This window comes from Anolis sagrei, chromosome 6, assembly GCF_037176765.1.
Source record: "Anolis sagrei isolate rAnoSag1 chromosome 6, rAnoSag1.mat, whole genome shotgun sequence".
In the NCBI taxonomy this organism is placed as follows: Eukaryota; Metazoa; Chordata; class Lepidosauria; order Squamata; family Dactyloidae; genus Anolis; species Anolis sagrei.
In genome coordinates, this window is record NC_090026.1 from 7864827 (window position 1) to 7884725 (window position 19899).

Genomic DNA, 19899 nt, shown 5'->3' on the forward strand with positions numbered 1-19899 from the left:
AACAAAAGATGGAATGCTGTAAGGCAACAACTATCCTACAACATGGAAAACTACATTTCTCCCCTTTGATCAAGGAGTGGGGAAGAAATTAGCGTTCGTTGGAATCATAAATACGATGGAGTGAAATGGTTTTGAAAAATATTTCTCAAGAATTTGGCTGCCTAGATCAGGCATTGGCAAACTTGGTCCCTCCAGGTGCTTTGGACTCCAACTCCCATCATTCCTAACAGCCTCAGGCCCCTTCCTTTTCCCCCTCAGCCGCTTAAGCGGCTGAGGGGGAAAAGGAAAGGGCCTGAGGCTGTTAGGAATGGTGGGAGTTGGAGTCCAAAACACCTGGAGGGACCAAGTTGGCCCATGCCTGGCCTAGGTGCTTCTGGGAATTGATATTCCAAAACATCGGCATGGTCAATTGTAGAGAACTACAGATTTGGAGAGACCAAAAAACATTTGCTGTATAGGGTTGGAAATGACAGCTCCCAGAATTCTTGGGAATCTGCATCCTAAAGAATTAACTGCAGAGGAATAGTTTTGGCCATGTATGGTCTGGGCAAACAGGTCCATCCCTGTGTGATTCTACCATCTTATACGGCACTCTCCACTACTCCAAGTCCAATCTTTTCACCAGGAGGAAAGGAGAGGGAGGCTCAGGGCTGGTCCGAATCCCTGAAGATGGGGTTGGCTTGCTGGGTGACCCGGATGAAGGTGGTCCTGCGGCTGAGCTCCTTCAGCTTTGCGGCCCCCACGTAGGTGCAGGTGGAGCGGATGCCCCCCAGGACGTCCCTCACGGTGTGCTCCACGTCGCCCTTGAAGGGCACCTCCACCACCTTCCCTTCCGAGGCCCTGCGGATCAGAGAAAGAGGGCTGAAAAGGCCTATAGGCTTTAGATTCACATTCAAGGACCCAGCAATCCCTTGACCATCTCATTTCTGCTATATTTTTGGGTACGTTTTCCCTAACACCTCTTCTATTTACAGTGCGCCCGTACCTTGGGAAGTCGGATCTGGCCACAGTGGTCCACGCTCTTGTTACATCCCGATTAGATTACTGCAACGCACTCTACGTGGGGTTGCCTTTGAAGACTGTTCGGAAACTTCAATTAGTCCAGCGAGAGGCGGCCAGAGTACTCACCGGAGCGTCATACAGGGAGCATACCACCCCTCTGCTATGTCAGCTCCACTGGCTGCCGATCCAATTCCGAGCACAATTCAAAGTGTTGGTTTTGACCTACAAAACCCTATACGGTTCCGGCCCAGCGTATCTGTCCAAACAGATCTCCCTCTACGTCCCACCTGCTCTCAGCCCCGCCTCTATCACAAGTGAGATTGGCGGGGACGAGTAGCAGGGCCTTCTCGGTGGTGGCCCCTCACCTGTGGAATTCACTCCCCGGGGAAGTTAGATCAGCGACATCCTGACTGATAGGAATAGTCAATGTAGAATGAAATATGGTTGAACGCGGAGCTTGAGATTGGTTTACTGACTGTGATATATATTGATTGTTTTTAACTGTTATAACTGTTTTAATTGCTGTTTTTATACGTTTATCTGTATTATTTATTTATTTACTTACTTACTTTGCTTCTATATTGCTGTTCTCAGCCCGAAGGCGACTCACAGCGGTTCACAAGACACAGAACACAGCAGAATTCAACACCAATATAAAACAGTTAACAACCTAATCTAATATACAATTAATACACAATTACTACGATAACCATTCACTGGCGTCTCGTCACTAAAAACATGATCCAGATTTGTCATCATTGTTCCATTCCTATGTCATTACCAGTCTTTGCACTAATTATTCGAACGCCTGCACAAATAACCAGGTCTTTACTTTTTTGCGGAAGACCATTAGAGATGGTGCTAATCTAATATCTGTGGGAAGGGCGTTCCACAGCCGGGGAGCCACCACCGAGAAGGCCCTGTCTCTCGTCCCCGCCAGCCGTGCTTGTGAAGCTGGCAGGATCGAGAGCAGGACCTCCCCGGAAGATCTCAAATTTCTGGTGGGTTCATAGGCCGAGATGCGGTCGGAAAGGTATTGTGCAGGCATCAAATTGTGCCTTTTTGTAAGCTGCCCTGAGTCCCCCCTCGGGGGTTGAGAAGGGCGAGGTAGAAGTACACAAAATAAATAAATAAATAAATATTTAGTCAGATACCAAATGTACAAGTTCTCCCACTTAAAAAGATGAGAGAGGCCTGTGATTGACATCATAGGTAGACCTCAACTATGAGAGACAACATGAGAAAATGCATCCAGAAAATGACATTTCCCCCACAACATTCCTGCCAACAGTCCCTAGAAGAGAAGATAAAGTCACTATTTATTTGCCGTCTTCATACTCTGCCTTTCCCTGAGCTCTGTTTCAAGGACAACAGCTTTTCCCATCAGGCCACCGTACCGATATTCGGCAACACCTCCGGCGTACTTCTTCATGGACACTTCTGAGCTCATGCCGTAGAAGAGCTTGTATTGCTTGCCTCCTTTCTCAATGAGGTCTCCACCAGACTCCGTGTGCCCGGCCAGCATCCCGCCCAGCATGACAAAGTCCGCACCGGCGCCTGAACCAGAACAAAATCAGGAATGGCATTGACAGAGCTGTCAGGAAACTGAGGAACCACAGAGGGTTCTGCCTTCAACCTTGCAAGACATTTTAATAGAGAGCAATAAGGAAGATGAGGTTTTACCAAACGCCTTTGCCACATCCCCTGGGCAGCTGCAGCCTCCGTCCTGCAGGAAAGAGGATGGAAAGATCCAAATGGAAATGCATTATTTTATCTAGCAAGTGACATGTATATCCCATAGCTCAAACATGAACAAACTTTGGCCCTCCAGGTGTTTTGGACTTCAACTCCCAAAAATCCCAGCCAGTTTACCAGCTGTTAGGAGTTGTGGGAGTTGAAGTCCAAAACACCTGGAGGGAAAGTCGAAGTTGGACCATGCCTGCAATATAAGCAGTGCTAAGTGTCAGCAACTGGGGTGACTTACCGAAATGATGTGCCCATTGAGGCCGTGAGCAGCATCAGCACACTCCATGACCGCACTCAGCTGAGGGTAGCCCACTCCAGTCTTCTTCCGTGTGGTGCAAACCGAGCCTGGAACGAGCAAAGTTGGGATTGAGTTCAAATGAGTGGGAAGGATGTGAGCTGTAAAGGTCCCAAAAAATTATCTGAAAACATTATATCAAATATTGATATGTCCCATTTCACGGAAAAAAATAGTCTTCAGGATTACTTGAGGCACAAGTGTCTTCTGTCAGATATATTAAAATTAACTAGGTATTTTAAATTACACAATTGTGAGTCAAGAATTGAAAGGGTTAAATAGATACAATGTCCCAGCAAAAGCTGCAGTTCAATATTAGCAGGTGTGCCTGTAGCTTAGTTCGCCTCAGTGTGAGAGAGCCCTCAGTGTGAGATAAGGCTTCAGTGTGAGAGAGACCTGGGTGGGAGAAAGGCCTCAGTGAGAGGAAGGACTCGGTGTGAGGTAGGTCTCAGTGTTAGTAGGCCTCAGTATGAAAAGGCCTTGTGTGTGAAGCTCCAGTGTGAAGGTTGAACTTTATTTGTGTTATGGAAACCTTGTTCGCCTCAGTGTGAGAGAGGTGCCAGTCTGAGAGAGCCCTCAGTGTGAGGGAAGGCCTCAGTGTTCATTCGCCTCAGTGTGACAGAGGCCTCAGTGGGAGAAAGACCTCAGTGTGAGGTAGGCCTCAGTATGAGAAGGCCTCATGTGTGAAGCTCCAGCATCAAAGTTGAATTTTTTTGTGTGTTATGGAAACCTTATTCATGTAAATAGTGCAACCAGATTATTTTGCTATAAAGAAAAGCCTCCTACGAAAGAGATAAAAAAATGTGAGTCAAGCACTGAAAGTGTTAAATAGATACAAATGACTGAGCAAAAACTGCAGTTCAATATTAGCAGGTGTGCCTCTAGCTTAGTTTACCTCAGTGTTAGTTTGCTTCAGTGTGAGAGGGGAGTCTGAGAGAACCGTCAGTGTAAGAGAAGGCCTCAGTGAGAGAAGGCCTCAGTGTTAGTTTGCTTCAGTGTGAGAGATGAATCAATCTGAGAGAACCCTCAGTGTAAGAGAAGGCTTTAGTGAGAGAATGCCTCAGTGTTAGTTCACCTCACTGTGAGAGAGACCTCAATGGGAGAAAGGCCTCAGTGTGAGGTAGGCCTCAGTGTTAGCAGGCCTCAGTATGAGAAGGCCTCGTGTGAAGCTCCAGTGTGAAGGTTGAACTTTATTTGTGTTATGGAAACCTTGTTTTATTAAAAAGTGCAACCAAATTATTTTGCTATAAAGAAAAGCTTTCTATGGAAGAGATAACATTGGTCTGTATGTTTTTGTTCTTTTTATCAATTGTGGCTACAAATGCTGGGTCATCCTGCTGCTAAATTACTCTGCTGTGCATTTATGAGAGTCTTTTGATAATAAGCCCACTCGCCCAACATCTTCCACTTGTCCTAATACCGTATACCTTTTCCTAATACTTTAAATAGCAGGAAAAGAGATTCCACCTAAACATTAGCAAGAGCTTTCTGAAGGCAAGGTGGAAGCTCCTTCTTTGGAGGCTTTTAAACAGAGGCATGGCAGAAGGGGGTTGTACTGGATGGACCCTGGAGTTCTCTTCCAACTCTATGATAAGAGTTGCTCATTGTTGTTGCCTGCTTTACAATGTAGGACAATATTAAGACTTACTGGGGCTGAGAGTGTGTGACTAACCCAGAGTCACCTTATGGGTTTCTATGGCCAAGCAGAGATTCAACCCTTGGCTTCCAGAAACATAGTCCAACACTCAGACCATTTCACGGGTTCTTTTTATCATTACCTGGTCCAATCCCCACTTTGATGATGTCGGCTCCTGACAAGACAAGCTCCTCCACCATCTCCCCAGTCACCACATTCCCGGCCTAAGGATAGCAAAAAGAAACAGGAGAAGTAAAATTGTGGGAGTTGGAAATCCAAAACACCTGAAGGGCCTAAAGGTTGCCCATGCCCGTGTTGTATGTCAGCCTGTTCAGCCTATGATTGTGTCTGATCATAGAATCATAGAATCAAAGAGTTGGAAGAGACCTCATGGGCCATCCAGTCCAACCAACCCCCTGCCAAGAAGCAGGAATGTTGCATTCAAATCACCCCTGACAGATGGCCATCCAGCCAGGGGTGATTTGAATGCAACATTCCTTCTTCTTGGCAGGGGGTTGGACTGGATGGACATGATGTTCATGATAGGAATGGGGATGATGGTGAGCCTGGATCTATTAGCAGTGGAGATGAGGGTTTGCCAGGGCCTGAGTTAAACTCAAGACGAGAGACATGAGCTGTCTCAGGAAGATTCACAAGGTCACATTCCTGGGAGAAGCCCTTCACAGTCTTTCTCTGAGCAACTGTCTGAAGATGATTAGTCAGGTGCAGTAGTTAATGAGAGTGTAGATAGAAAGCAAGGCTTTTGTAAACAGAGATAGAGTGCCCAGGCCCAAAGTAGATCAGTTCATTTACGAGAAAAGAGAATACTTAAAAGCAAAACCTTCATGAAATTCCAGCGTTGACCCAACTGAGGCAACTCCTTCCCATGAATCAATGTAAGGCTTTTCCAGGTTCCAAAACCGAAAGTAATGCATTTCTCTTGACCTTACTACCAGATAAAGGTTTCTTTTGAGGTCAAGAGAAATGCATTCCTTTTGGTTTTGGGATCTGGAAAAGCTTTACATTGATTCATGGGAAAGAGTTACCTCAGTTGGGTCAACGCTGGAATTTCATGACAGTTTTGCTTTTAAGTGTTCTTAGTTTCATGTACCAAGTTTTTGCCAAGCTCCTGATTTGTGTATTGGGTTTTTCATGCTGCCTTCTTTCCTGGATTGTTGTTCCAATGGATCTAATTTTTGCCTTGAAGCTCATGGACTATCCCTTGTTTTTGGGAACTTTACTGTTTTGTTTATTTTACTGCTTTGCCTACAGATATCTATATAAATAAAAATGCAATGTTCATTTGTGGGATTAAAATAGCTCAAAAAACCACTGGACGAATTGACACCAAATTTGGACACAATACACCTATCAGGCCAACGAGTGACCATCACTCATAAAAACACTGAAAAACACAGTGGAAGAGACTTTAAAAGCCAAAAAATAAAAATACAATGCAATGCATGCTCAAAACCACATATATACATATACACACAAATATATCTACACATTTATACACACACGTAACACACATACACAGACTGAGCCACAGCAATGCATGGCAGGGGACAGCTAGTTCTTGTTGATGTTACCAAGCTGGTGTGGTGTTTAAGGTCAGCCTTGTGTATGACAGCCTGCTTGAGAGAGTGGGACGCAGTCAAGGAAGGTGGGCTTACCATGATGGTGTGATCCGGAAATCGCCTGCGCACGTCTCTCAAGAACTGGACGAAGTGTTCTGAGTAGCCGTTGGCCACATCCAGGCAGATGTAGCGCACCTGAGGCACGCTCTCCAGGATCTGCTCCAGCAGCTCAAAGTCCATGGAGCCAGTGCCCGAACTGGCTGCCACGTTCTAAGGAAAGACATCAGAAGGAGACGGGAAAACAACAGAGCAATGGCCTGCACCACTAAGTGACCGCCATCCCCCAAAAAGCCCCTATGAAAGACTCAGAAACTCCTGTTTCGTGCCAGGGAAGCAAAGGGGAGGGAGACAAAGCCACTCACCTGCAGGCAATCTGGGTTGTCAGCTGCAAACTCCTTCCACTCATCCAGACTATAGTGTTTGTGGATGGCGGTGAAGAGAGAGAACTGGAGAACAAGGAGTGGAAGAAAGAACAAATGATGAGACACAGAATTATCAAGGGATATTGCAGGCTGTTTGACAGTGGAATATGCAGCAGAGTCTCCCTCTCTGGAGGTTTGTAAACAAAAGCTAGATGACCATCTCTCGGGAAGGATTCAATTATGATTGGACAAGATGACCCATAGGGTCCATTCCAACTCTATGACTCTACATCTGTCCAGAAGAGAGAAGGAGATCCTAGTGAGACCCATACCTTGCACAGAACTTTGGCCATCTCAAAAGTGCCCACGGTGTCCATGTTGGCGGCGATGATGGGGATCCCTGTGTACGTCTGCTTGGAGTTACGGAACGTGAAGGACCTCATGAGATCCACCTGGAGGAAGGCACAAGATCAAGACAAACCCAAGGATGACACGGTTCACCAGCCATCATGTACCAGGTAAGCTAGGGAACCATGTCAAGATCCCACTCTGGTATGAGATATGCCCTACGTCCAGAATTGCTTAAACTGGCATCGGCAAGCTCTGGCCCTCCAGGTGTTTTGGACTTCAACTCTCACAGTTCCTAACAGCCGGTAGGCTGTTAGGAACTGTGGGAGTTGAAGTCCAAAACACCTGGAGGGCCAAAGTTTGCCCATGCCTCCACTAACGTGTTGCAACACACAGTGTGGAAAGCTCTGCCCTATATATACCAACTGGGTCATCATCTTGATCAATTCCACCCCAGAGCAGAGGACATGCAGGCCAACTCCTCCATCCTGTTCTCTACAACACCATCTTCTCCAAGTTTATCCTACGAAACAAGGGCTTCAAGGACCACCTGGAAACCCACATCTTCCAAGGAGAAATCCCAATCTACATCCTTTCTTAAATGAGACCTTCCATCCCACATGAAGAACCAAAGAGGCTTTCTCCAAAGCTCACCTCACTGCGGGATTTGAGGGTGCTCCGTTTTGGCCGGAGGAGGACATCCTTGAAGTCTAACTTAATGTCGTTATCAATGTGCGGCATCTTGGAGCCCTGGAAGACAAAAGGATCAAGGGTATAAACTCTAGAGACAATGGAGAGAAAATGCAAGGGTTTTGTTTTGGGTTTTTTTCCCCCAGGGATGAAAGTATTTATGAGCCAGCAAAGGAATTAGGAAAAGAATCAGAGAGGATTTAGGGAAAGACTCAGACCGATCTCTTCTGGCAGGAATACCCAGTCAATTTTACCTATATTTTATTGGTGTGGTCTTGTGTGTATTTTGTTATATGTATTATAATAGTGTTGTTTTCTATTGCTTTGTTTTAACCCTGTTGTATAATTATTATTAATAATTATTATTATATTAATAATTAATATTATAATACTAATAATAATATAATTATTATTATTATAATATAATAATGTAATTATTGTTGTTATTGCTTGTATTGTTATATTTTGGGCTGCACCGAGTCCCTTGGGGAGATGGTAGCGGGGTATAAATAAAGTGTTATTATTATTATTATTATTATTATTATATTATTATTATTATTATTTCATTACTAGCCATCCCCTGCCACGGGCTGCTATGGCCCAGTCTGTGTATATGTGTTTTGTGTGTGTGTGTCTATGTTTGTGTGTATGTGTATATATGTGTGTTTGTGTATATATGTGGTTTTGTGCATGTGCTATAATGGATTTTTTGTTTGTTGGCTTTTTAAGTCCCTTCTGCTGTGTTTTTCAGTGTTTTTATGAGTGATGGTCACTTGTTGGCCTGAGAGGTGTCATGTGTCCAAATTTGGTGTCAATTCGTCCAGTGGTTTTTGAGTTATGTTAATCCCACAAACGAACATTACATTTTTATTTATATAGATACTAGCTGTCCCCTGCCACGCGTTGCAGTAGCCCAGTCTGTGTATATGTGTTTGTGTGTGTATGTTTGTGTGTATGTGTATATATGTGTGTTTATGTATATATGTGGTTTTGGGCATGCACTGTAATTGATTTTTTATTTTATTTTTTGACATTTTAAGTCTCTTCTGCTGGGTTTTTCAGTGTTTCACTGAATACTTTAGCCCTACAACAACAACAACAACAACAATAATACAAGAAATAATGTTTTTACTTAAGACACAATACTGAATACTTTAGCCCAATAATAACAACAACAACAACAACAACAGGAATTTTTTTCTTAAGACACAATACTGAATCCTTTAGCCCTACAATAATAATAATAATAATAATAATAATAATAATATAAGAAATAATATTTTTCCTGAAGACACAATACTGAATACTTTTGCCAAGTGATGATGATAATAATAACAACAACACCAGGAATAATATTTTTCTTAAGACACAATACTGAATCCTTTAGCCCAATAATAATAATAATAATAATACCAGGAATAATATTTTTTTCCTGAAGACACAATACTGAATACTTTAGCCCAATAATAATAATAATAATACCAGGAATAATATTTTTTTTCCTTAAGACACAATACTGAATACTTTAGCCCAATAATAATAATAATAACACCAGGAATATTTTTTCTTAAGACACAATACTGAATCCTTTAGCCCTACAATAATAATAATAATAATAATAATAATATAAGAAATAATTTTTTTCTTAAGACACAATACTGAATCCTTTAGCCTACAATAATAATAATATTAATAATATAAGAACTAATATTTTTCTTAAGACGCAATACTGAATACTTTAGCCCAATAATAATAATAATAATAATAATAAGACCAGGAATAATATTTTTTCCTTAAGACACAATACTGAATCCTTTAGCCCTACAATAATAATAATATAAGAACTAATATTTTTCTTAAGACAAGATACTGAATCCTTTAGCCCTACAATAATAATAATAATAATAATAATAATAATAATAATAGAAATAATATTTTTCTTAAGACACAATACTGAATCCTTTAACCATACAATAATAATAATAATAATAATAATAATAATTATAATAATAATAATACCAGGAATAATATTTTCTCCCTTAAGACACAATACTGAATACTTTAGCCCAATAATAATAATAATAATAATAATAATAATAATACCAGGAATAATATTTTCTCCCTTAAGACACAATACTGAATACTTTAGCCCTACAATAATAATAATAATAATAATACCAGGAATAATATTTTTTCCTTAAGACACAATACTGAATACTTTAGCCCAATAATAATAATAATAATAATACCATGAATAATATTTTTTCTTAAGACACAATACTGAATCCTTTAGCCCTACAATAATAATAATAATAATAATAATACCAGAAATAATATTTTTCCTTAAGACACAATACTGAATACTTTAGCCCAATGATAATGATAATGATAACAACACCATGAATAATATTTTTTCTTAAGACACAATACTGAATCCTTTAGCCCTACAATAATAATAATAATAATCATAACACAAGAAATAATATTTTCATTAAGACACAATACTGAATACTTTAACCCTACAACAACAATAATAATAATAATACAAGAAGTAATGTTTTTACTTAAGACACAATACTGAATCCTTTAGCCCAATAATAATAATAATAATAATAATACCAGGAATAATATTTTTCCTTAAGACACAATACTGAATACTTTAGCTCAATAATAATAATATTAATAATAGGAATAATATTTTTTTCCTGAAGACACAATACTGAATACTTTAGCTCAATAATAATAATATTAATAATAGGAATAATATTTTTTTCCTGAAGACACAATACTGAATACTTTCTCCCTATCAATTCCTCTGAGCATGTTAAAAGTTCTATTCCAGCCTATCTTGGCTTATTTATCCCTAATCTATCTGACATCCTTGGGCGACCTCTAGAGGAGATGATGTGTTACTTCAACTTCCCATATTATGGAAATGATACTAATTAAAGCCCTGACTTTGCTCTGAATTTCAATTGCTATCTTCTAGCTGCAAAACCACTAATGCCATAATTCAGAATTAATTCGAGTTTGAGTCTATTTCTGCAAAAGCAAATATCTTTCCAAATCACTCCAAATAAATTGGGATTATGACATTGCATATCATTGGGAAATTATAGTTGGAAAACTACATTTTTGGACCATAAACTCCTAGAATCTGGAGATTAAAAATCCCAAAATTCCCCAAATAATAATAACAGAAATGGTAACAGCTTTTCCAAGCATTGTCATTAGATATTTCATAGATTCATTTAATATGCAGCATTAAAAACATATTTTTTTTCCTATTATTCTGGGATTTATTGCTCTAAGGCCCCCAAATGAACCCCATTTCCAGTTCACCCCAATAAACACGCCTACCTCCAATAAATCTTCTGGGGAAAAGAAAGTGAAAGTCAACAAGTACCTCCTTCCTGGAGCAAATAATTCCAGAAGGCTTTTCTGCTATTCTGGACCCTTTTTCTTAGCCAGCGCACTGACTTGTGGGAAATGTAGTCTTGGTCTTGACTCACTATAATGGTAAAGGAGGGTTCCATGGACTACAGGCAATAATAACGTACTGCGCATGCGCCTTAAATCGCACGTGAAACCGGCGAAAGGACTAACCAATGAAATCAGGAGACTCAAGCACGAAAGGGACTACGCTTCCCAGTGTGCAGCGCGCGAACCTATTCAAGTCGGCCGCTTTGGTTTTTTTCGCAATGCGTCATGGGGAATGTAGTCCGTTTAAACTCAAGGTAGTTTCACAAGATTAGAAGCGGGTTAAACAGCGAAATTTTAAGAATTTTAGGTGAGGTGGGACAAACACACGCCTTTTCTCACCGAGTGTTATTTTAATAGTTTGAAAGAATAAGAGAAGGAAGGTATCATGGGAATTGTAGTTTTAAGGCGTTCAGGAAAACAGCGCTTCTATGGGGAAAGGACTACATCTCCCATGGTGCATTGCGCTGGGCAGTTTTGGCTTGGTTATAGGCAAAACATATAGATATGTGTGTGTGTGTGTGTGTGTATATATATAACATAAACTATTATTTATATATATTATATAATATATATATATATATATTATATATATATATATATATATTATACTATATATATTATATGTATTAATATATTATATATCTATACACACAACATTTATATATATTACATGTTACTTACTTAAGTAATAAGTAATATATCATATTCATATAAATATTTATTATATTTATATAATATATTTAACATATATTAAATATATTATATATATGTACACAAAATAAGTATTTGTATAAATATGATATATTACATATTACTTACTTAAGTAATATATATTTATATAAATATTTATTTATTTTATATATAATATAGTTAATATATATTATAAATAGTATATATAATACATATTATATTAATTATGATATATATAAGTATATATTAGATATTATATTATGATACATACAATATATAAGTAGTATGTAATATATATTTATATAAATATGCATGTATTTTGTGTATATATAGTATACATTTAATATATAGTATATAGTATATTATATATATATCATAATAGATGTCATATAATATATATAAATAATAGTTTATGTTTTATATACATATTACTTACTTAAATAATAAGTAAGTAATATGTAATATATCATATTTCTATAAATATTTATTTATATATATAGTATATATTTAATAGATCATATATATAGTATAGTATATATAATACATATATTGATTATGATATATAATATAATATATATGTATAGAAATATATGATATATTACATATTATATTACGATATATACAATATAATATATATATTACATAGTATATTATATATACAATATTATATGTATAGAAATATATGATATATTACATAATATATTATGATATATACAATAATATATATATGTATAGAAATATATGATATATTACGTATTATATTATGAGCTATACAATATAATATATATATTTTAAGTTACCTATCCGATCGCATCTCTGCCTACGAACCCACTAGGACTTTGAGTTCTTCCAGGGAGGCCCTGCTCTCGATCCCGCCTGCAACACAGGCACGGCTGGTGAGGACGAGAGACAGAGCCTCCTCGGTGGTGGCCCCTCAGCTATGGAACGCGTTTGCCACAGACATTAGATCAGCTCCCTCATTGATGGTATTTCGGAGAAAAGTGAAAACCTGGTTATTTGAACAGGTGTTTGAATAGGCAGTGCAATGAATTTTAGGAATGGAATTACGGACGACGAGTTTGGATCATGATTCTAGTTATGAGACGCCAATTAATGTTTATTGTTGTTTAACTGCTTAGTCTGCTATTGTGTTAATTGCTTTTAAATACCTTGTTATGCTGCATTGAATTTCTGCTATTATTGTTGTTAACCGCTATGAGTCGCCTAAGGGCTGAGAATAGCGGTATACAAGTGAAGTAAATAAATTATATATATATATATATATATATATATATATGATATATTACATATTATATTATGAGCTATACAATAGAATATATATATAGCAATATATGATATATTACATATTATATTATGAGCTATAAAATATATAGAGAAATATATGATATATTACATATTATATTATGAGCTATACAATACATATATAGAGAGAGAAATATATGATAATTACATATTATATTATGAGCCATACAATATAATATATATATGTATAGAAATATGATATATTACATATCATATGACTATACAATATAATATATATAGAAATATATGATATATTACATATTATGATATATACATTATATATATATGTAGAGAAATATATTATGATATCTACAATACATATTTTATATGTATAGAAATATATAATATATTACATATTATATTATGAGCTATACAATATAAATATATATATAGAAATATATGATATATTACATATATTATGATACATACAATATAATATATATGTATAGAAATATATGATATATTACATATTATATAATGAGCTATACAATAGAATATATATATAGAAATATTATACATCACATATTATATTATGAGCTATACTATATATGGAGAGAAATATATATTACATATTATGATATATACAATATAATATATATGTGTATAGAAATATATGATATATTACATATTATGACTATACAATAGAATATATATATATATATGATATATTACATATTATATTATGAGCTATACAATATAACATATATATATATATGTATAGAAATATATGATATATGACATATTATATATTTAATGATTTATATAATACATATAACTACATATATCCAATATAATATTTAGATAGAGAGAGAGAGAGAGATTCCGGTGTCTTAAGTGACTGCAAAGCTTTTGCTGGCTTTCTCATTGAGCCAGCTGCCGGAAGTGACGTCACACCAACACCGGAACTCGAGGCAGAAGAGAGGGTGTGACCAGCCAGGCAGCGGAAGGCGGCTCACCCTCTCTCACGGGCTTCCTGGTTCTACTTCCGAGGTCAAAGGCTGAGCGAGGGATTGAAGAGCCAGACCGGCCAGGATGCTGATCAAAGTGAAGGTAAAGAAAAGAGGGTTGTGGGTTGTTGTTTGGTTTCCTAGGGGAGAAGGGAAGCTGGGAGTCCCTTTGTGCCTTTCCACCCCTGCCTTGGTGTGTGGTGGGAGAGCTAGAGAGGAAGGCGGAATGTCACAATGGAAGGCAACCCAGGCCTAAAGTGTTGTGTGCTTGGGACCTACCTCCAGGTGTTTTGGACTCCAACTCCCACCATTCCTAACTGAGGTAGGAAACATCTAGGCTAAGCCTGGGCCAACTTGGACCTTCCAAGTGCTTTGGACTCCAACTCCCACCATTCCTAACAGCCTCAGGCCCTTTCCTTTTCCCCCTCATCCGCTTAAGGAAAAATGTATAATATCACAAAGGACTACCACCTCACCGCCTCAGAGGAAACCTGCTACAAAACAGGAGCTTTTTTGTTCAGTTCCAGGGCCAGAGAAGCAGATGGCGGAAACAGAAGAGCGGCCTGCCTCAGGGGAGCGTGCTTGCTCCATCCATGTTCAACATCTACACAAATGACCAGCCACTGCCAAAGGGACAGAGAGCTTCATCTGTGCTGATGATCGTGCCATTACCACTCAAGCAGGGAGCTTTGAGGTGGTTGAACAGAAGCTCTCCAAAGCTCTAGGTGCCCTTACTGCCTATTACAGAGAAAAACAGCTGATCCCTAGCCCATCTAAAACACAGACATGTGCTTTTCACTTTAAGAACAGACAAGCATCCCGAGCTCTGAGGATCACCTGGGAAGGAATCCCACTGGAGCATTGCAGTGCACCCAAATACCTGGGAGTCACTCTGGACTGATCTACAAGAAGCACTGCCTGAATATCAAGCAAAAAAAGGGTGCAAAAACAATATCATATGAAAGCTGACTGGCACAACCTGGGGATCACAACCAGATACAGTGAAGACATCTTCCTATGCGCTATGCTACTCTGCTGCTGAGTATGCATGCCCAGTGTGGAACACATCTCACCACGCTAAAACAGTGGATGTGGCTCTTAATGAGACATGCCGCATTATCACGGGTGTCTGCGCCCTACACCACTGGAGAAATTACACTGTTTAGCCGGTATTGCACCACCTGACATCTGCCAGGAAGTAGCAGCCAATAGTGAAAGGACCGAGGCAGTGACATCTCCAGCTCATCCCTTGTTTGGGTATCAGCCATCACGTCAACAACTTAAATCAAGAAATAGTTTTCTAAGATCTACAGAGACACTCGCTGGAACACCCCAGCAAGCGAGAGTCCAAAAGTGGCAGGCTCAAACCTAGAACTTCAATCAATGGCTGATACCCAATGAGAGACTCCCCCCTGGGCACACGGAGGACTGGGCGACTTTGAAGGCACTGAACAGACTGCGCTCTGGCACCACGAGATGCAGAGCCAACCTCAAGAAATGGGGCTACAAAGTGGAATCCACAACATGCAGGTGTGGAGAAGAGCAAACCACTGACCACCTGCTGCAATGCACCCTGAGCCCTGCCACATGCACAATAGAGAACCTTCTTGCGGCAACACCAGAGGCACTCCAAGTGGCCAGCTACTGGTCAAAGGACATTTAATCAACTACCAAGCTTGCAAACTCTGTTTTGTCTGTTCGTTAACAATGTAATACAATTGTCTGGTTGATACTGACACAATAAAGAAATAACCCCTTTTCTCTTTTGTTGCAGACGCTAACTGGGAAGGAGATTGAGATCGACATCGAACCCACAGACAAGGTATATCAGTTTCAGGGAAACATGGCGGATATTGCAGACGTGGGCAAACTTCTATTATTATTGTTTTATTTGATACATCCCAACAATTAACAAAACTTTTGCCTTACAAGACTTATCTCCATATACATGATTCCAAAAGTAAATATTCCTTAAATGACATTTTATACATTATTTATTTATTTAATATATTTATATCCCGCCCTGAGTCCCACAAGGGGGACTCAGCGCAGTCACACATGAGCATGAGAGGATGCTAACTGCATAAATACCATAAAAATTACAATTCACAATAAAATCATTTTAAAACATTGTACAACATCATCAGTAAAATTTTAACAATAAATTAATAGATTAACGTGCCAGTAAAACCAAGCCGAGCCAGGAGAATCCATGTCACAAAATCCAAATTTCCTTTTCCTATTGCCGCTGGTCTCTTAATTGAACGCCTGGCCCCAGAGCCAGGTCTTCAGTTGTCTTCTAAAGGACAGGAGGGGGGTGACCAACCTGATGTCCTTAGGGATAGAGTTCCACAGACAGAGGGCCACTGCCGAGAAGGCCCTGTCTCTAGTCCCCACCAACCGCGTTTCAAGAGTGGTGGGATCGAGAGCAAGGCCTCTCCTGATGATCTTAAGCTTTGTGATGGTTCATAGCAGGAAGTACGTTTAGACAGGTAATCTGGGCCAGAACCATTCAGGACTTTAAAGGTTAAAACCAGCACTTAGAATTGTGCCCGGAAGCTAATTGGCAGCCAGTGGAGCTGGCGCAACAGAGGAGTGGTACGCTCCCTATATGCAGCTCCAGTTAACAACCTGGCTGCCAACCGCTGGACTAACTAGAGCTTCCGAGAAGTTTTAAAAGGCAGCCCCACGTAGAGAGCGTTGCAGTAGTCTATTCGGGATGTAACCAGAGCGTGGACCACCGTGGCCTTAGATATGTATCATATTCCTTAGATATGTATCACCCACACCCTCCCATTCCCTCCACCCTCCTGGAACAGCAGTTCTAAATGATGCCATTGCATTGATTTAACCACGTGGAAAGCCTGGTTCAAAATGCTATATGTGTTGTCTCTATTTTGTCAATTAGAACAGGCCATTTCCTGTACCAGTCTTGTTCTGTTGTCTCTATTTTCTCAACTGGAACAAGCCATTTCCATTGACTATTCATATACTTATTTCTCCTTTGATTGATGAAATCATTGATTATTTATTTATCATGTCAGGAGCGAACCAAAACAGTTGTATTACATTAAAGCAAACAAACAAAATGCAAAGTTTGTAGACTTGGTATTCTATTAAATGTCCTTTGACAGTAGCTAGACACTTGGAGTGCCTCTGTTGTTGCAAGAAGGTCCTCCGTTGTGCATGTGGCAGGACTCAGGTTGCATTGCAGCAATGATTATATATTTAGATAAGCCCACCAAGTTTCTAAATCCCATCTTGTATTGTCTCTCCAGCCACGGGCTATCATAGGCTATATTACGGCTGTCATATGTTTTATGATTTCTGTCCAATTACTTTTATCTTCCTTTGCCTCTATAGTGAGAGACATGAATCTGGCATTATCCCACATTATTTTCCCCGTTATTTCTTCTTATTTTAGTTCTTAATTTTTCTACAACGGGAAAACTTGGGCCCATCAGGTGTTTTGGACTTAAATTCCCACAATTCCTTTTTAACAAAATGTGTTGTGTGGTATTCCTAGGCCACATAAAGTAGTGTGAAAACATTAGCTTGATGAAATAAAACTTTGGTTTGCTCTCTTTCCCCTTCCTGTAGGTGGAACGAATAAAGGAGCGAGTGGAAGAGAAAGAAGGGATCCCACCTCAACAACAGCGGCTTATCTATAGTGGCAAGCAAATGTTAGTTTGATCAAGAAGGGCTCTTGATCATGCATTCTGGGAAATGCACTCTTATAAGTGAAGCATTTGGATAGCTCATTTGTTTATTTTATGGAATGTTTCATTTATTATCACTCCTTACACAGGGCTTCTTAGGATAGGGAAAGCATGAGCCACAAGCTACATGCAACTCTTGAAGTCAACTTTTGTGGTTACTGGGATCTCCCACTATTCCTCCTGGTGCCCTGTCCCAATGTTCCTTTTAATTTCAGTGTGGTTTTCAGGCATTTTTTGCCCTAAGGTCATACCAAATGCCTTTCAAACAGGTGAAAACATGGGGAAAAACAGCCCCATTCAGCCATGCAACCACTTCTGAAGCCTATATTATCTCCAGATTCTCTCTTGATCACCAGCTGTGATATATTAGCACCACTTTCAACGTTTGGAAGACTTCAGAGAAAAAGAGATATAGTTGGCCCTCTGTATCCAAATATTCAATGATCCACAGCACAAGTGTGCATTTTTAAATACCATGGTAGATTTTTGCTTTGTTTTGGCTCAGGAGTTGGAAGAGGCCTCATGGACCCCATTCTGCCAAGAAGCAAGAAAATCACATTCAAAAAACCCCTGACAGATAGCCATCCAGCCTCTGTTTAAAAGCTTCCAAAGAAGAAATGTCCACCACACTCCAGGGCAGAGAGTTCCACTGCTGAACAGCTCTCCCAGTTAGGAAGTTCTTCCTAATGTTCAGGTGTACTCTCCATTTGAAGCCATTGTCCTAGTCTCCAGAGGAGCTGAAAACAAGCCTGCTCCTTCCTCCCTATGACTTCCTCTCACATATTTATACATAGCCCTCATCATGTCTCCTCTCAGCCTTTTCTTCCAGCTCTTTCAGGCACTCCTCATAGGGCTTGTTCTCCAGGCCCTTGATCCCTTGAGTCACCCTCCCCTGGACACATTCCAGCTTAGAGTCAGCATCTCCCTTCAATTGCAGTGCCCAGAATTGGACACAGTGTGATTCCAGGTGTGGTCTGACCAATGCAGAATAGAGCATAGGTAACATGACTTCCCTGGATCTACGCACTAGACTTCAAAATCCCATTGGCTTTTTAAATTATTATTCCCCCCTAAAGAACTTCCTAATGGTAAAAACTCTTTGGCAGTGGAATTAGCTGCTGCCTGGGAGTCTGGTGGAATCTCCTTCTCTAAAGGGTTTTAAGCAGGCTGGATAGCCCTCTGTCTAGAGGGCTTTGATTGTGTCTTCTTGCATTGCAGGAGGGCGTTGGATGAGGTGGCCCTTGGGGTTTTCTCCAGCTCTTATCATTCTGTAATTCCAGCCCCACTCTTCTCTCTCTTTAGGAATGATGAAAAAACTGCGGCTGACTACAAGATCCAAGGTGGATCCGTTCTCCATTTGGTCCTGGCACTGCGCGGAGGAGGCCTGCGATGATGGAGCATTTCCCGCCCCCACCTTCTCCTCTGGAGCACCCCTCTCCCCTCCCCACAAAGGACAGGTTGAAATGTGGGAAGCCATTAGGCCTGCACTCCCGCTGTCCTTTCCCCCCCTCCGACTTCCAGGAAGAATGACCGCTGCCTCCTGCAAGGCTTTGTTTACGGGAGGCGACAGGTGCGGAGGGGAGGCCGCCTTCAGTTAGCGCAATGGGGAGCAGACCTCCCTGCGGGTCCCAATTTCTCCAACTGCATTTCCACCTTAGCGACTTCTTAAACCGCTGCTTGCTTCACGGTGGTAAAGGTTTATTTTCTTCCCTCCTCTGCACCCTTGTTCTAGTGTCTCCTCCCCTTTGTTGGAATGGCTGAGTGTTTAATAAAGGTGTTATACAACCGTCCTTGAAATGCATTGCATCTTCAGTGTGTGTGTGTGTTGAATCTGGTGATGTTGAACCCAAAATAGGTTGTAGAGCAAGCATGGGTAAACTTCAACCCTCCTGGTGTTTTGGACTTCAACTCCCACAATTCCTAACAGCCAGTAGTCAACATTGCTTCTTGTAAGTCAGAGCACGGTCCAGGGTAACAACCAGGTATTTTGATGTGCTGCAATGCTCCAGTAGGACTCT

The 19899-nt window shown here is 39.9% G+C and overlaps 2 protein-coding genes across 3 annotated transcripts; one reads left to right on the forward strand and one right to left on the reverse strand.

Moving 5' to 3' along the window:
* Nucleotides 1–266: 266 nt before the first annotated feature.
* On the reverse strand, nt 267–11271 carry GMPR2 (guanosine monophosphate reductase 2). 2 transcript variants are annotated; one of them, XM_060779969.2, is made up of 10 exons: nt 11126–11271; nt 7684–7779; nt 7014–7133; nt 6682–6765; nt 6356–6529; nt 4822–4903; nt 2987–3093; nt 2686–2728; nt 2400–2559; nt 267–840 (listed from the first exon to the last, which is right to left on the reverse strand). In XM_060779969.2, the coding sequence occupies exons 2-10, from the start codon at nt 7768–7770 to the stop codon at nt 645–647; spliced, it is 1053 nt and encodes a 350-aa protein (XP_060635952.2). In that variant the 5' UTR covers nt 7771–7779; nt 11126–11271; the 3' UTR covers nt 267–644. The 2 variants fall into 2 exon arrangements, with proteins under 2 accessions (XP_060635952.2, XP_060635951.2); XM_060779968.2 differs by having other exon boundaries at nt 11080–11271.
* A 2861-nt stretch (nt 11272–14132) lies between these two features.
* Nucleotides 14133–19671, forward strand: NEDD8 (NEDD8 ubiquitin like modifier). Its single transcript, XM_067469737.1, has 4 exons — nt 14133–14265; nt 15937–15984; nt 17763–17845; nt 19184–19671. Exons 1-4 carry the CDS (start codon nt 14248–14250, stop codon nt 19272–19274), a joined length of 240 nt encoding a protein of 79 aa, XP_067325838.1. The 5' UTR covers nt 14133–14247; the 3' UTR covers nt 19275–19671.
* Nucleotides 19672–19899: the final 228 nt, after the last annotated feature.

What these genes read in the sequence shown, in the direction of transcription:
- NEDD8 (XM_067469737.1), top strand. An exon ending in ACATCGAACCCACAGACAAG is followed by an intron (nt 15,985 to 17,762) that starts GTATATCAGTTT and finishes CCCTTCCTGTAG; the next exon opens with GTGGAACGAATAAAGGAGCG. An exon ending in ATCTATAGTGGCAAGCAAAT is followed by an intron (nt 17,846 to 19,183) that starts GTTAGTTTGATC and finishes CTCTCTCTTTAG; the next exon opens with GAATGATGAAAAAACTGCGG.
- GMPR2 (XM_060779969.2), bottom strand. Translation starts at nt 7,770, where the DNA reads ATGCCGCACATTGATAACGACATTAAGTTAGACTTCAAGGATGTCCTC. An exon ending in TGGCCAAAGTTCTGTGCAAG is followed by an intron (nt 6,766 to 7,013) that starts GTATGGGTCTCA and finishes CTTGTTCTCCAG; the next exon opens with TTCTCTCTCTTCACCGCCAT. An exon ending in TCAATGGGCACATCATTTCG is followed by an intron (nt 2,729 to 2,986) that starts GTAAGTCACCCC and finishes TCTTTCCTGCAG; the next exon opens with GACGGAGGCTGCAGCTGCCC.